The sequence below is a fragment of the Harpia harpyja genome, chromosome 3, assembly GCF_026419915.1.
Source record: "Harpia harpyja isolate bHarHar1 chromosome 3, bHarHar1 primary haplotype, whole genome shotgun sequence".
Classification (NCBI taxonomy): Eukaryota; Metazoa; Chordata; class Aves; order Accipitriformes; family Accipitridae; genus Harpia; species Harpia harpyja.
Genome location: NC_068942.1, coordinates 70857275 through 70875631, shown reverse-complemented (window position 1 = coordinate 70875631; position 18357 = coordinate 70857275). Strand labels below are relative to the sequence as shown.

General features: G+C 40.9%; 1 protein-coding gene across 7 annotated transcripts in view; it reads right to left on the bottom strand.

Moving 5' to 3' along the window:
* Nucleotides 1–11051: 11051 nt before the first annotated feature.
* The window catches only part of TECPR2 (tectonin beta-propeller repeat containing 2), a 45698-nt gene continuing 38392 nt past the window's right edge, over nucleotides 11052–18357 (bottom strand). For 4 of the 7 annotated variants that reach the window (XM_052783198.1, XM_052783194.1, XM_052783195.1 and 1 more), the window contains exons 18-20: nucleotides 15030–15171; nucleotides 13555–13704; nucleotides 11052–13288 (exon numbers count right to left, since the gene is read on the bottom strand). In XM_052783198.1, coding sequence (XP_052639158.1) covers nucleotides 13131–13288; nucleotides 13555–13704; nucleotides 15030–15171 — 450 coding nt within the window. In that variant the 3' untranslated portion in view covers nucleotides 11052–13130. Of the gene's footprint in view, nucleotides 13289–13554; nucleotides 13705–15029; nucleotides 15172–18357 lie in introns of those variants that run through there. The other 3 variants (XR_008234572.1, XR_008234573.1, XM_052783196.1) reach the window with 3 other exon arrangements.

Here is an 18357-nt window from a genome sequence, read left to right as displayed (position 1 = left end):
AATTAATCGCTTCCTAATGCAAATGCAAGAATTAACCAGAATGGATCTGAGTCAGCAAGGAGGGAGGCAGAGACCCACTTCAGAGAAGCAGGGAAGGCAGAAAGGGACTTTGATCTGTCTCAAGCTTGGGCTTCAGCTCTGTGAGCAAGGTTTCAGCAAGAGCCTGAGCCAGTAAGTCAGGACCCTGGCTGAGCTTCAGTCACACCAGCCATTGTAAGGTTATGTTCCCTGTACTACAAATCTAATGGGAAACACAGTGCAAATCAACCCTTCTCCTTCAGGAAAGCATATTAGGCCCGAAAAGTTCAGTTCCCCAATTCAGGCCTGATGCAACTCATTCCAAGCCATGGCAAGACACCTGCATGCCTGGGATATGAGGGGAGACCACACGCCTGTCTCCCCTTCCCTGCACTTCCCACCTAAGGCAAACACGAGGGCAGGAAGCTCCATGGATCTCAACAGGGAGATGAGCAAGGCGTCAGGGTGAGCCAAGCCCTTCCCTTAGGGCCCTCTGTGGAAAGCAATGGAACCAGGCCAAGGGGAGGGAGAGAGGCTTCCAGGCAGAAAGCACTTGGCTGCACACCTCAGCCAGGACAGGGAGCAGCTTCCAGCTCCAAGGAGGACAGCATCCTCCCTGCTGCTTGGCTCCCTGATTCCTGCACCATTCGCCACCAGTGCCACAGCTCCTCTCCCACAGCCTCATGGCTTTGAGGGCAAATTGTCTGTCCTCCCACCAGTCCTCCCACCTCACACACCAGTGATCAGGCAGTATCCACGGACCCTGACTCTATTTGGAATACTGGGCAGCCCCATCTTCTCTCTCAGCCAGCAAAGCTCCCCTGACCAAAATTGTCCCTCTGCTCCTTTGTTCCAGCCCCAGTGTTAATTACTGTTTTGATGTAAGGGTGGGGTTTTGGCATCATGCTCTTAATATTCAGGCTTTATTTTGTAATCATTAGGGTTCTTCTTTTTAATGGTGCAAGTAAATTATAATAAACACATTATACTACATCACATTCGTATTTTTAATGCGGTGTCATTTCCCTGACAATGTCTGAGGCAGCATTTTAAAGCAAAGCCTAAAAGGATAAGTAATTTCTAACTCACAGTAAGAGAGAGAATGAAGTCCCTTGAGGAGCTGAGTTTTTGAACGTCCTTTCCTCCAAAACCATCTGCTAGTGCTCTCCTGCTCTCTCCCACTCCTGCAATAAGGAAAGCTATTGATGGTTAGTGACTTAAAGTGACAAGACAGAAGGATGCAGACTATCAAACTGATTTCAGTCCTTCAAGAATGACATGCACAGACAGGACTATGGCCACAGGCAGGCTGGACAAAAGTCTTGAACGAGTAATGGAGGTGACCTGAGCGACCGCTTGTCCACTGCTTCTGTGAAAAGAGGGGCACATTGCTTCTTTCACTTTCAACACATTTGCAGGCTTGCCCAGCAGGAGGGATGCTGGGACCTTAGGGACCACAGAGCTTAGGAAAACTACGGAGAGCACTGTAGGGCCACGGCCATCTGACAGAGAGCCATCGCAGAGCTCTCAGTGCTAGCAATGGGAAACACTCACATGCAAGCAAGAAGAGCGTGGCACTCCCTCAGGTTTGCCTCCTCCTTCAGATGCCCAAGGTTTGACTCAGCTTTGCTGCCACCTCATCTTCCCTGCCAGTAGCAGCACCAGGGCTGTGGTTAGACTGAGAACGCCCAGGCAGAAAAACACCTTCTGAGACAGCCTTGAGGTAAGAGCTGCTGGGAGGGCAGACCAGGCGAGTCACTCGCCGAGTCACTCGTTGGGTAGAATATTCTGAAGGATAAAACCAGATCATTTCCTTCAAAGTGAAATGCCAGCTGCACAGCTAAGGTAGCGTACCTATCACTCAGGTTGCCTTCACTGTGGAGAACATCGGCTGTGGTATTGGAGCTCTGTACAAGGTGCTGGCCAGAGACGGCCAGTTCACATTCACATCATCCCAACCTTCGTGACAGGTCAGCAAGCTATCACCCCATCAGCCAGGGCCATCATATCGAGCTCTAGGTGAAAGACTCAAGGTGTATCTCCTTATAACCCTTTGCTCCAGTCAGTCTGATCTCCTGGGAGACTATGGCTTCTCCTGAGGGTCGTCACCCCAGATTGACTGTGCAGTGGGAGACACTCCACCCTCCACTCCCTCTCTCACAAATAAAGCATTCTCCCCCAGCACAACCTGTCCTGAGACTTTTGTCTGCCACTGGCCCGTTCCAGCACTGCTTATACCCCTGCTTTTAGGGTGCAGGGGAAGCAGACTACCAACATGGTGATGGGTGAAGAGCATGGCCGGCATCCAAGCTATCCTTCACTGTGGAAGAGACTCGGTAAATCCTGGCTCCCCAGTGAGATCAGGCCCCTGGGGAAGCACAGAGTAGGAGGCAGCTGGGGGTTGGGGAGGACGGCATGGCCAGGCACTACAACACTTTTCTCATGAATGCTGTGAGAACTTGAAGTCCTAATTCTTTGGTACCACATGGTATCAGCTACACTTATGTACATACTTAGATATGCCTAGCAACAATATGCCTGTGGTACTGATGCATTGCCCACACGATGAACAGCCAACTCACATCAGATCTCCTCCTCTTACCAGTTGAGAGAGACACAAGGCAGTTAAATCTCAGCTTCTGAGCTTGAGCTTTTTCTCAAGTAATATCAGCAAATATTCTTATCACCAGAGGTCTCTGGCTCAATATTGCCCTGTGGTGGCCACAGCAGTGACCTTTAACTGCTCAAGTCTCACAGGCACTCACTCAACACAAGCCAGCTAACAGCAGACCTTGTCCTGCAATAGCCCATGCTGCACCTGCAAACAGCATTTTTGCTTGTACAAGCCAGGGAGTTACCAGGCACGTTTCTACTGTGCAGCTAAGCCCACTGGGGCCAAAAAGAGAACCACAATCCTCTATGCTCTGCTCAAACAGCAGGACTCTGATGTGTTCCCATCCGCTTTCCACTTTTTCTGAACGATGGGAAGAGAAAAAAAGGGGGAGCGAATTGCCTTGCTGCCCCTTATGGTGAGGGAGTAACTTTCCAAGCTAGAGCCAGGCAGAAGAGGGGAGGAGTAACACAGAGCTTGGCTCTGCCCACCTCCAACTTAAAAGGAAAAGCTCTGTTTAGCAAATGCTATGCTTTTCAGAGAGTGCTAAGCAGCACTGAGCACTCACTTTGGGAGGTGACAGGTTCCAGCTGGTAGTCTGGATCTGCATCTATTCACCTTTTCAGCATTTTCAGTTCATGCATGCAGAAGTGGCACTGTACTGTACCACACCAAGGATACAGAGCTGGGAGGGTATTTGGAAGTCTTTTGTTCCAGAATCAAAAAAGCCTTTCCTGCCTCCTGCTTGGGATTTGATGCTTTAGAACTGGTTGCTCAGATACCAAACAAATCTTGTGTAGACTCCCTGTTAAAACAAAAGCATAGAAATTTATGCAACCAAATCCCTGCTTTGGACTGTGACCTTAGCAGACCCTATTCATTAATTAGGCTACACTGAAGCTTTACTCAGATCCAAACCTGACACTGATGCAGCTGACTCTGTAGGAGACACCCTTCCTGACGGGACACATACCGAACATGCTGTTTTAATGCAATGTTGACCACAAGTGGCCTTGATGACCTAGGCATTAAATATAGTGTGGCAGAAAGATATGTGTCCTACCTCTCTCTCTTAGCTGGTGTCTGTGAAGAAAAAAGCCAGTTTGACTATCTGAGCTGATGACTTTTAGCTCAGCTGGGAAAAGGGCTGCATGCACTGTGATAGCAGGTTTTGAGCTCAGAGCCTACAGAGAACCTGTATTCTTCATGATATCAAAACATGAAACTCTAGCACAACGATCATGGCATTTTGGCCTGCCTTCCTAGTTCCCCAGCCTCTGCAATGGGAAAACACAATTCTTTATTGGTTTGTTGCTCACTTTTCTATTACTGTAGGATGTACTTGCCCTGACCATCACGCTACTCTCAAGTCCACACCCTCACTGTAAACTCCAACCTTGACACCCCACTGAACTTCTGGTTAGCAAGGGTCACCCCATCCTGCTCACCACTTAGGTTTACTCCTTTCTGAGCAGTGTTTGGAAACTGCTCCCAAGCACAGTAAGTCTGTCACAGCAGCAAACCTTCAGCTCCTGTTTCTTGTTTGCCTGCCCTCCTTCTTCATCTGCCTATAGGTAAAGACAAGTTTACTGCTGATCATCCCTTTGGAAAGTGCTGCTACCACAAGAAAACATGGAGAAATACCTGAGATGGCTGGCTTTCGTGCAAATTACCAGGTAATAAATAAAAAGGTTACAGCACACAGTGCAGGCCTGTTGAAGACAAAGGCTGATACTAAATGTAAGCATCCACTTGTGGAGGGATCACCTCTGGGGAGAAAGATTACTGAAACCAGCACCTAAAGCTTGACAAAAATGGATTTACTACGTAAGTCTAACCATTTTCCTTTTATAAATTTGCCACATTGTTGTAATGTCAAAACATCAGTGATCAAATGAATCCTTCTCATCTTAGCTCTTGACATACTGAATCTGAACATAAAAACAACCAAACAAAACCCTACTTACATTACAGTTATTACAGGTGATGTTACTAGCTGGCTGGTTGCTTTCATGGCTTCTCTACAATGAAGACCACTGTTTTCACACAGGCCATCAATAAGCCCTGAATGTGCTCACATATAAACCAAAATAGCCAGAGGACTGATCTGCAGAAATGCTGAGTGTCCACAGCACCAAATGACATCAATGGAAGATGCGCATGTTCCACACCTTCAGAAGGCTTGGCTTTCTGCTAATGCCATTTTGATCTACCATTATCTCTGCTCAGTTCATTATTAATACTGGTTTTCTCAGAACCTCTTTTCTGAAATTCAGGTGCTTCCAGCTGTTTGCAGTAACCTAGATATGAACACATCAATGTCAGAGGGAAACAAAACTACATTAGCACTATGCAATGCAAAAGACCTTCACCCCAAACCAGGACCAAAACTGCAAATATTATATAAAACCTACTACACAGTTCCCCCTGTGACTTGACTATCTTTTGAAAAGACATGCTCCTGTTTTCCAACCAGTGGCATAAAATGACTTCCAAAGATACTCCTTACTTAACTGGACTACAGCAGAGACACTGGGATAAAGAGAAGAAAAAAGATGGTTCCTTCCCCAAGTGTCATCCATGTTAGTACTTTATGAGTCACTGCCAAGGAAGAAAGACACTCAGTACCTGGCTATCACTTCATACAAAGCAGATGCATTTATTTTGCAAAATCACTTGCCTGGGATGGCTTCCAAAAACATCCCTTACTTGGCTGAACAGAAGCAGAGTTGCCTCTAGAGATGTTGTATGGCGAAGCCTTAGATCCTACTAATATTATTCCTGAAGCCATATCCAGATCCATTGTAGTGAAAGCTTTGCCATGGATTTATATAGGACTAAATATGAAAGACAAGCATTCCAATATTCTCTACTTGCCTGGCTGTGTTTTCACAAAATAATTTTTCAAAATAATAAAAATATATATATTTTTTTGTTGCTAGTCACCACAGTGTGGTTAGAATTGTTACCAGTATTTCTTGAGCTTAACATGACAACCGAATTCAGATACCGTAAATCTGCTATTGGGAAAACAGCTAAATATAAGCCAAGAGATCAATGATACTAATGTTAATAAACAAAAATAAACTAATTTTCAATTGTTGTCAAATTATTTATTCTTTTTGCGAAAGCAAGAATATGTACACATTTCTACTGCAGCAGTGATTCTCAAACGATGCTTCATCAGGCACTGACAAGTGGACCATATTTGATTTACAGAAGTATACAACTTTTGCAGTGCTTTTTAAAAGCTTGATGGAAAAAGCGCAGGAAAATCCACAAAGAGGTTTTAGTGGTGACCCAGGTCAACCCACTCAAGAATTTGGGGAATCACTATTTTATATTTACTTACTCTGTACAAGTTGGTACTTGTAAAACTAAGAGATCAATAATGAATGATGAGAATCTTGAATGCAGAAAGCAAATAGGATAATGATATGCAAATCATCTGGGTACACAGAGATAGGTCTAATTGTTGGGTCCATTAGACATTGGATTTCAAAAATACCCAGCTCAAGCTGAAAGTCACTGTGACCCATTAAGGTCCTCAAAAAACTGTAGACACTAGATACAAGAAGAGCTGTGCTACTCCCCACAACACTAACTTTCTAAATGAAAAACTGCATGAAATTTGGTGAAATTCAGTATGAAGAGAGCATGAAGGAAGTTTCATTTGTAACAATTGATCGAGGATGTGATTTATGTCTGTATTATGCTGACGTGTTCCACCTTGGCTGACTTCAGGAACTGTAGCAGGGAACCCTAGACCTAAAGCAAGAATCCTTAGAGACAGACCTAAGAAACCAGATGTTTGCCAAGATCTGCAGAAGATTCCTATTATCCACCAGGGAAGCTGGCAAAACTCACAAGGTAGGGAATAGTATCTAGGCTATGAGCCTGTCCGTGCTGCCCAGAACAAATGTGCTATGGGAGACACTGAAGTCTAGCTCTTAGCAGTACAGTTCTGCAGAGATAATATGCTTCTTTAGGTCTCTGAACTTGACAGTAAGATAGATGCCAACCTGCTCCTAAAACTGGCTTTGAGAAATCACTGGATGTATGATACACGAAACTTAGGGATTGAATGAAGCATGGCCTTTTAAGTGAAAGCTGAGCTCACCTTGCTCAGTACGCTTTGAAAACTCATCTGGCAAGATATGGCATCTCTTGCCTATTAAAAAAAAAAACAAACCAAAAACCACCAACCATCTGTCACCTTCCATCCTGAAAGTCTTCTATTAAAATCAGGTTTAAGAAGTTACCATTGCTGGCTGCTTGCAATATGGTGAAAAACATGCTGCAAAGGACTACGGACAAGGTTAAAGGTAACCCAAAAACCTGCTGGCTTTAACTTCAGTTTTAATAAAATACCAAAGCTTAAGTAGAAGGAGCTGCTTCGCTATCCCCCTGGACCTCCACTCCTGTCCTACAGCAATTAGAAGTGGCAAGATGGGGAGGAAGGAAAGAAGGTGACATACAAAACACTCAGAATTGCCTCTACACAGTCCTGTGTTTTCCTCCCAGGAATGCTCTATATGGGTGCCATGTAATCATGTAGTCGTGCATGGAAGGACAGGAGAAAGATCTCTCCACGAAGCAAAGAACAGTATGAAAAGAAGTCAGCAGGCCTTAAAAGCAACAGGATCCAGCTCTCCAACGTATCTGTTCTCAGTACAGACAAACACATATCAGATTTTTTTGTTGTTTTAAACACAGACCCCATGCTGATAGTATTTTAAGTAACCAGCTAATTAGACCTGAAGCCCGATAGATCTCCTACACAAGTACCTATGGCATCAATGTTAATATTTAACAAGGTCAGCATTATTATTACAGTAATTATAAAGTGATTAACAGTGCTAAACCTGTTATTTCAAAGTGTTACACTGATCATTTACCATGTTCTCCTTAACTTAAAAGGACTGACTTTCACCACAGCACCATGGAATGAAGTGCAGATCCACTAATTCACATGTTTGTTACTCCCAATTTGGAGCGCTGGGTGTGGTTCACAGAGGGAACAGACTACAGCCCATCTGTTGAGGCAGAGAACGGATTTAGCAAGACAAGCGTGGGAGCTGAGCAAGTAAAATCTCAGTCATCCTAGCAATTACCCTACTTACTTTGCACTTCCCATGATCAGCTGGCTGGTCTGTCCTCTGTAACAACCAGGGATTGTGGGGTTTCTTGCTGGCAGTTGCATTTTCCCCCTGCAGCTCAAGAAAATTCATTCTTTTTTTATACATCCCCCTGCTGCGTAGCCAGGCACATGTGCCAGGCAGTCTGCTGGGGGCTTCCCTGGAACTTTCCTCCCAGTCTTTTATTTTTTCTGGCAGAGGTCTAATTAGCTTGATCTTTCACCTGACCCAGGAGAGCTTTGCTAAACTCATTCACCCCATGGTTATGCAAAATACAGCAGTGCAACAACTTCAGCAAGGAGTCATCTACTGAGTATTCTCATTTCATGCTTTAACAGACATAACATCTACGCCACTTCTCCTTTCTGTATACAAGATACCTATGCATGCTCATAACAACAGAGTGCTCTGGGCAAAGTCTTGCTATACTGATTAGACTACAGGTCCACTGAATACAAATAAAGCATGCAGTCAACTTGTGCAAATTCAAGATGTATTAACATCCTGTACTTACCAATTCTGTACACATCTTTAGGTATATTTTCTCTGGATATGAGATTCAAAACTCAAGTGTTGTAAATTGAAGTCTCCTTCCTTTATCTGCTGTAAGTGAATCTCAGCTGAGGTTATGAGAAACGTATATTAAAAAGGAAAAATAAGTCTTCTTATTTCTTCCGGTTTCTTCTATGTTGGACAGAAATAATGAATAATGTTTGAAAGATTAATTCATAACTACAGCTCCACTCAGTGCTATTCAGTTGTGCACTATTCAGTGTCTCTATCAGAAAATCACAAGCTATAAAAATCAGTATATTTTAGCCATTTCTGGGGCCAAGATAGAAAGAGCATTTTTCAGTTTGGAGGATTCAGTATTTTTTGGTATTTTGTTACCATTGTATTAGCTTTTAGAGAACAGAAATCAAAGCTTTTATGTATGTGTATATATATGTATATAAAAAGTCCACATTCCGTAAGAACATAAAGTTTCTCAAACAGATCTTTACTTTTTCTACAGCAGGTTTTTTTCCCCACTAGCATCAAGCAGATTTTTAACTTTATGGCTAATATAACAACTTTAATAGGCCTATTCAAATAGATTTCAAGTCAGATAAACTCGAAGACCAAAGGAATCATAATGGTAATTTTGCCTAGCTTCCAGTATGATACCAGCCACAGTATTATCTACAACATTTCCTGCACTGAACCCAAAACCTCACTTCCTATCTTGATTTCAAGTGATGAGAAATCCATAGCTATTTATGTGATAAACCTAGACATCACCATTCAGCAGACTAGAGAGATAATTTCATTTATCCAGATATTTCAATCTTTATCCATGGAGCTCTGGCTGTAATAACTCACAAAAGATAATGACTGCAACTCAACTTTCACTTGCCGGTAATTAACATCTAGTCTTCTATACCACAAGTTCTCTTCTGTTCTGCTGATGTGAGAGTGGTTATTTTTAACTACAATAACTCATTATCAAACAACTAGAGTGATCTACTTTGGCAAGGGATACATCAGCTTTCTTTGCTGGCCATAATACTATTTCCAACATGCAACTTTCACTTTCAGGAAGGCTACAAGAGGAATAAAGCCTGCATCTCACAGTTTACAGCTAGAAATCCTCAATCCACATCTTATCTCTCTTATCCTGATGGTAGGGATGGGATGTGGACAGGGCTGGTTAATGTAAAAACTGAAGACCAGAGATTTTTCACCAAGGTAATGAGGAGATCTCCATATCTTCATATATGATTTATGCTTTTCTAATTGCTAATTAACAAGGCAAAGCCATAGAAAAACAGGCACTTGAATTTGAAGCCTTTACACTCAGAACAGCATATACTGAAAAGTTGTCTCAAGGTTGTTGCTTGACATCTATCCAGAACTCTAGCAGAAACAACTAGCAACAGCTCGCTCATTAACAGGAGTTTTAAGAGAAGCAAAAAGATAAGCCAGAATGCCACACTAGTCTGAAATAACCCACAAGTGCCTTTGAGATACTTGACAGGACTCATCTATTGAGACGTAATGTAGAGGAGTTATGGGGTTCAGACCTTCTGATGTTCACATGTGTGTGGGGAAGAAGGGGGGATTCTTGTCCATCACATCAAAGACACTCTTTGCACAGGTACGAAGAGTTTGGAATAAATGTGATTCTCTGTACCTGTATAAATAAAGCTATGTTTAGACAATGACCCAAGTCCATAATTAAGTGTTCCTCATTATCATTTTCTTAGCGGTAGCAGCGTTTCCTAACAACAGTTCTACTATCTTACTTAAGCTATTAATGTATTTTCTTTGATACTTGCTAGTGACAGATTTTTGTTGGTACCATTTAACATGATCCTATGCCTTTTTATTGCTGCAAGACAAAGAAAACCAAGAGTTACTTACGTATCTAAGATGGCTGTTTCACACCAACTCATCACAGTCATCTGAACTTCCGTGCTGTGACATAAGGATTACTCCTGCATAATAGCAACCGGCTGGTGCTGTAAGGAGACTACCATTTCCCTGCAGGAGCCAGCAGAAGCAGCTGAACCAGTTTGTCAAGATAAAAGCTATGCTAATTGGCAAGGACATTGCCATGTGAATCTGAACAGGATTCCTGTGGCTGGAAGTGGGTTGAAGTGTCAGAAGCATCATTATTCATTGCTGTGCTTTCTTGTTTGAAGTTACCCAGGTCGCAACTCTGTCAGGAAACAGTTCTCCCCTCTGGGAAGTGAAGCCAAGGTGCTCTTCTGAAGCCCCAGCTGTAGTTCCAGTTAAAGGCCAGAAACACAGAGGTCTTCAGATGAGCTCAGACATTTTAAAATGCAAGGAAGGGTGCAGTTACAGCACGTGGTACAATCACCTATTTTCTGCTTGAACATTTTCTAGCTGTGACTGCACATGCGTATTCTTCACTGAAAGCTAAAATATTTAACATGCAAGTGCAATTTTTGTTTAGCATGTAAGGAAAGAAACTTGTTTACTTCTTCTATAGCAAGACCACCTTAATATAGAGGCAATAAGCTTAATATTCAAATATGAGAAGTGTTTAATTGTCTGTGCTTGGAAGATGACCATTTTGCTGGTTTGACACACCTGTCACAATTAAAAAAAATATATGAAATAAACTTTATAATATCCAGATCCTTACATTGTCATTATATTGTCCGGGGTAATAGTAGGGGAGGGGTTTCATAAGCATGTCTGTCTTCCACATCAAGACAATTTCCAGACACAGAGAACTCTCTTGTGAATCATACAACAGATGAGTCTTACCACAGTAATTTATTTCTTAAAAATCTAGTTTATTGCACTTGTCTCAAAGCACAAACAAAACCAAAAACCTAAATACAGAAATAAAAGTAAAACCCCATCCTAATTTCATTAAAACTACGCTAAAAAGTAGTCTGATAAGAGCTCTTGACACCAATTTAATATTAACGACCATAGTACAGTATTATACAGTAAACAAACAACTAGCAAGCTCTAGCCATTATTAAGATGACTTTGAAAAATGTAATACAAAAGTGTCACTATTAAAGAATGCCGTTGTACTTGAGCATCTGGTGCTTGGCAGGGCACAGAGAAGTTCTCGTGTCCCTTCTCCAAAAGGATTGACTCAGGAGCTGCCACAAGATACTTTTAAGCTGAATTTCAGCTTCTTTGGGGTCCTCAAGATACCAAACTATGCTTGCATAAAACAGACTGGGTTACTTCACGAGCTGATTCCATTACGATCCACTGCCAGACAGGCTAAAAAAACCCACTGGGGTAATCTCCATATACGGATGAGATAGCTACGAAGCAAACGTATCATCTGTAAAAGGGAAACAAATCTGTCCTCCCTATAACACTGAAAGATCAGACTGAGAACTGACAGCCAATATCACAAGTGCTACTAAAAAAAGTGACATAACTGGGTTCTCTCTCCACTGATTTACTTTCTCACCTTGCACCATGTTTGTTCCAAGTTTAGTGCAGTACACACATGAATTATTCTGAAAGAGAACAGAGGTTAAAAAGAAAACACATCCTTTTTCATATGTATTAAGTTCTCAAAACAGAAACATCCCCACTTTTCAACTCCTGGCCTTTTCTGAAGCTGGCTCTTTTACAGTACTGGTTAGCAGCTGCTTAAAACATTCTGATGATTTATAAGCTTAGAACAAACATAAAATAACTCCTCCACCTACATACCGAGCTCAGGTTCTCTCATCTATAGTTCTATTGCTTAAAAAAGATGAGGTATCTTTCAAAGAAGATTTAGTTTAAAGAAAAATAAACTGCAATGATTAACTTAGGTTACTTCCCAGTTCATCACATACCTCTGCTGTAACATCTGTTAAGACACTTCAAAATTTAGCTAACATAGCTAAAAATCAGAATATTGTTAAGTATTTTCTCACAATATCACAATTTTTAATGGGATACATAGGTAATTCTATCAATTACCATTTTTCCTTTTAATACATCTAAGTTTGGTACTCAAAACAATTTGAGTCCAAATATTAAAGCACTGGCTGGAGGCACAAATACAGAACAACAGGAATTATGAAAGCTGCCTTGTACATTCCTGCTTTGTACTACAAACCCAACATGCAACTTCTTCCTACTCCAAAGTGGGACTTACCCCCCAAAATCTACCAGCTTCCTGATGGCTGTGTGAAATGGGCAGATGTCCCCCTGAATATTAGGTGTAATCCAAACTTCTCCCTTGTGAATGAAGCCAAATTATGAACCAAATTTCTAGAAATGGAAGGTTAGTATAGCCTTGCAGATATTTACAAGGAAATGGATCAAACCAAGTTCATTTCAACACCAATGCTGTATAATTATGATGTTCTGAGATCTTACTAAGAAATACTTTGCCTTATTTTCTTCCATGCTGCAAGGGAAAATAATTCTAAATATATGTACAACAGTCGGAGAGCGTTCCCATCAGTTTGGAGTTCCAAGTACAAGAAGAAACTGAGAAATGCTTAATGTTTCTGCTGTAGAGAAATATTTAATGCAACAGAATTCCTTCTCAAAATAAGTATACATGTATTAGTGTGCATGCTGTTGTGAAGTAGTCACTTTCATTGCTAGTAAGATTAACTTAAGAGTTATATTTCCAAAGGAGCTTCTACAGTAGTACGGTATAACAATTGCAGTATGCCACACCTAAAGAGTCTCCCAAGACATAATGGAACAAACATCAGAACTCACAGCTTGGGGGCTATTTAACAGGTCAGTTTTTCAATACAAAAGTGCTAATATTACAGGTCCAATAAGTGGCTTTTAGATCCAACATTCTGTACATACATTACAGAAATTCCGTATGACCTTCTGTTTTTTTCACTGCTTCACAAGCTTGAGAGACTTCATATCACTTCCCATTCATCTTCAAAATCATCAGGGTGAAGCAGAACAGAATTGTCATTATTTTTCTGCAAACTATGGGAATGGCTAAAGGTCTTAGTGAGGCGCTGGAGAAGGGATCCTGAAGCACTGATCGCCCACAGTTCATCTAGAGGGGTCACTGCAAAGCATAAATTATCCATCTTTTAATTCAGGTAGCAGGTTCCAATTATAAACATTAAATAAATAATATTTGGATCCATTTTCCTAATTATACCCAGGCAAGGTTTTTACTAATGTGATAAAAGCACCCCTGGTGAAACTCTCACAGTCAACAAGGCATTTCGAGTATGCAGCTCTCCCTGCATATGGTCAGCTTTAGCACCATCAGGCAGAAGTCAAAGCAGGTATCTCAATGTTTTGGACTGTCATGCTGAACCAACTTGCCTGTTAAACGTGAGACATTTCCAGGAATCTTCTTCCAGTAGTCTCCTGCTGGATTCTTGTCAGTAATGCCATATCGACGAGCTACATCTCCATTTGGACAGCGTGCCCAAACAGTTCTTGTACTTATAGCCAGTTGACAAGCCTGCAAACCTAAAGATAATTGGACATGAAGAGGGAATAATCACAGGCTTTCTTATACACTAAATACCCTTGCAGAAAAGTTTATTAAGAGAAGATGGCAAGACTATAGCAGTTTTTATATATTTTATATTAATAGTAGAGAAAAACTCTCCATTATAAAAGGCACAAAGAAACACCTAGTTTTCCAGGAGGCTTTCTAAGAAAGGATTGGCAAGAAGACAATTTAGGACTACGTATTTACTTACACTGACTTTAGGGGAGTTAAAGAGAGTAGATGCTATTCAAATCTGAGCTTCTGGCCCTGAGTAAGCAGAATATCACAAAGTAGGCCACTTGCAGCATATGAAGCACTGGTGAACAAAAAAGCTTTTTAATTGCTGACTTTGTACTCACTGCATCTATTGACCATAAGGATATCACACTGTGGATACATTGCAGCACATGAAGCACTGGTGAACAAAAAAGCTTTTTAATTGCTGACTTTGTACTCACTGCATCTATTGACCATAAATGTGGATACATTTTGTTACGTGGCCACAGCCACAAGCAACAACCAATTAGAGGATCTTCAAAACATACTTTTGGAGCCTCTGCTGTATTTTACTACCATATGGGGAATAATCCAACAGTTACAACTTTAGTTTGTCTAAAAATGGTTAACATTATAAACGTTGTGGACTTTTTGTTTCTTCCTCCTCACAAGAGAGCAAGTACTCTGCAACTAAGTGCCATGCGTTTATGCAGTGAAAAATCTTTAAAAAGCAGACAGCATCAATACAGTTATTTAGAAAGGAACAACTAAAATTTAGTTTTATTTACAGACAATGCAAAAACATAATTACCTAATCTAGACTGTGTCCAGCACGCAGGATTAATAGAAAGATGTGCAAAATAGCATTAGGTTTTTGTTAGCCACATCTAGATAGGAACCCCATGTTGTACCACGTTTAAATACAAAACTTCCCACAGCACAGTAGTCTCCTATTGCTTAGGAACACTGCCTTAGTTCTAACTGAAAAGGAACTATACCATTTATTAATTCAGTGGCAGCAGCCTGAAATAACACACAATAGAAATTCATCAAAATAATCAGATTTCTCTTCAATAACTACTTAAGTGTTTTTAAGTAAAACCAAGGTCCTCTTTAAAAGATAACCCTTATCAAATACTTTACTATGTTCCTATAAATAAGCACACTTGATTGCTGAGAAAAATATTGGATTTAAGCATTGCTATCCAATTTAAAAAGCAACAGGGGAAAAAAAAACCCAAACAAAAAACCCAACACTGAGAAAATGGCAGAAAGAACACAGAACTGATGCATTAATTTTTACCTGGTACATGTTCCCAGTCAGTGCCTACAGGCATTTCATCTGTAATTCCAACTCGTACATGGACATTCCATTTGCTATCAATTGCCCACAACATCTGATCATTTGGACTTGAATGAATGCTGACCAAGTTGATTCCTACCGGCTATAAAAATTAAGCACAGTATTTAAACTTTGTACTACTGTATCTTTGTACTACTGTATCACTTGTTCTTCACAGAAGTACGCAAGAGAAGTAAAATATTTACAAGATACTAAAGACAGGAAGAAATTTGACTGACGTTTTATTTGTAATTGTACAAAATTACCAATTTTGCAAGAAGTCAATCCCTTCCTAAATAGAAGAGGAACATGAATGAATGTCACCCAAAGTTGCTGATAAAGATATTAATATTTAATGTTCAGCATCTGAGTCTAATAATACTAGTATTTGCTTAACCACTGTTATTCCACTCAGGTACAGTTTCAATTGCAAGTTGAAAAGGGAACTCTTCCACTGAAATGCACAAAGTGCAATATTTTCCTCTTGCCTTCCTGAAAGTTTTCCTAACATAACTAAATCTGCACTTTATTTCTAAACATATACAAGCAGTACATTTTTACAGTCTGAATGTCTCCTTTTTGCAATGAAATGGTGATCTTCCTTCTTCCCTGTACTCCATTCTACAGGATTATGAATGTGGAACTCCTTGCAGACCACTGCAGTACTGGAGCAGCCACACCTGCCGGAGAGCATCCACAACACTACCTGTTGGCACACCCAAGTGAAATACGCTTCCCGTTCTGCTCCCAGGCAAGCCCTTATTCTATCTGCTTCTATGGAGATTTGCCTTAACTACGGTTCAAAATCACTGTTACCACGTTTTATGAACATCATAAAGATGATGATTTTGTAGCAAAATATATCAGCCAACACGTTTAGAAAATACAAATATCCTGCAAAACATGTAGTTTAAATAAAACACAGAAAAGAATAAGAAAAAAAGCTTTTCTCCACATCAGCCTAATAAAGCCACTGAAGACGACAGTAAGGTGCCCTGAAATACATCACCACCTGACAAAGAAGCACTGCATTTCTGGCTTTAGCTTCATAGGCATAAGCTGAATTCCCAGTGTGATAAATAGAAGAGCAAGCAGCTCTTTGCAAATATAAACCTAGGAATACAGAAGCATAATCTGCATGTGTATATAAGCACACAACCCAGTCCCAGATGGGCCTTCTGTGTACATAACAGTTACTTGCTTTGGTTTTGCTTTTAAAATTCTGGTGCTAACATGTGTCTGACCCAGCTATAAGCAAGTTTGACTCGCATCACCAAATCAGTCCTGTCTCTTCAGGTTGCAAGGCCTTTGACAGACTATCTTCTCATGTTTGTGCTCTCATTAGGTACTTGCCCTCTGTTGGAAGCTTGAGGCTGGTAGAGGCTAGATGAAATGTTTAGCTCTGGTCGCAGTAAATTCACAATGGCTGCTGTTTAAACACTTACTGTAAAGACACTAATTGTCTTGAAGATTGTTGACTACATGGAATATATAGAATCATAGAATCGTTTACGTTGGAAAAGACCTTTAAGGTCATCAAGTCCAATCGTCAACCCACCACCACCATATAACTGCCTAGTTACTTTCAAACTGGTATTCTGCTGTATTACAAATAAACTGAAGTACCATATTGAGGAAAAAAACCAAAACAAAACCAAAACCAAACCAAAACAAAAAAAACCCCAAACCAACCAACCAAAAAACCCCCCCAAACCACAACAAAAACCACCCCAAACCCCCATACAACTCTCCCCTCTGGTTTTGCTGCCTCTTCACTGAAAGTTATCCTCACTTCTGGCCCTGTTCCTGTTTCTCCCCTCCACTTTTATTCATTTCTTTCTATGGCTACTTTGGCTCTGACTCCTTCCTACCTTACCCTGCTCACCTTCCCACAGCACTGTCATGCTGTGTGCCTTGCTACTGTGCTGCTTCCAGCTTCACCACAACCCTCTCCGTGTTTCTGCTCTTGTAGTCCATGTTTTCAAGTAAGGGAGCTGTGCAGTTAATAGCTTGTGCAGACTGAATTACTGGATGTAACAGATCTTTACCTTTTTTCTTTCTTTTTTTTTTTTTTTTTTTTTTTTAAATCCACTTATCTCACCCTCCCCGCAATGTTCTTCTACCACAGTTACCTCTTCCTCTGATTCAGGACTTTTTGCCACTCTTCCCCCATCTCCTTCCCACCACGAATTGCCAGTGTGTCTGTCTATGCTCCACCTCTGCAATATACTTCCATGTTCCAACTGTGCCAAACAGCTTGGTGTGACCCTTGTTACTGAACTGTTGGGATTTGTATACCTTGCCCTCCATTCTTCCATGTCAGGATTCCATTCCTCTCTTCCTGTCATTTGTCTAGAAAAGAATTCCCTGAAAATGAACTGGAGGAATATTTCTATCCAGAAAGATGTACTGAGTGCTTACACCCAGTACCTAAGCCTGTTCATTATGACAGATTTATAGGTAGTGGAAGCTAATAAAAGCAGACAAAACACCCCAAAGAGGTAGCATGAAAGGAGTTGCATGATGCTCAGCTAGATTGCTTCTGATACCACTGCAGGTTCAAGTATAATCAAAGGAATTACCTCTACCCTATTCTGCAGCACCAACGTATCTAAGAAACAAATGGAAATTATCAAGTTCAAAATAACAACTCCACATTCTTGGCCAAAAATTCTTCTCATTCTTTGTTTTTCTAAGTGACCTCCTGTTTCCTCCTTAAGTTTCCCTACCTCTCTGGGTATTTGACTTCCAGCTTCTCTTCCTCTTTCAGGCTACTTAGCTCTTTCTGATAAACTCGCATCAATAAAACATCCTCCTACTCACTCTCATTATAAAGGATCCAGGCAATACACTGATGGCAGCATCCAATGCTCTTAACAGAAAACACCGCCCTCCACTGCAGCTTTCTGCTGTGAAACAGACAGCAAAGGACAACTGATGGGACAGATAGCTATATGATTATATACAGCAGCTTTTGGCACAAAACAGTGACAAGAGATTGGGAAACAAGTACAGGCAATTCTTAGAGCCTGTTGCAGAGGTTTTACCTCTGGGGTTTTTTACCCATAAAGCAGCCATCTACAACAAAAAGGCAGTCTCATGGCTACCACAGTAGGGCAGACAAAATTAATTTAAAATTTTCTTGACATAACGTACTATTTTTTGGAACAATCATACTGACAGCATCTCCGATATTCCTCATTTTCACTAAGTTTTAATTACCATAAGCATGCTTTAAGTATTTTATAATCTGTATAACAAGAAACAGAACTCTACAGCTGCAGTTAAA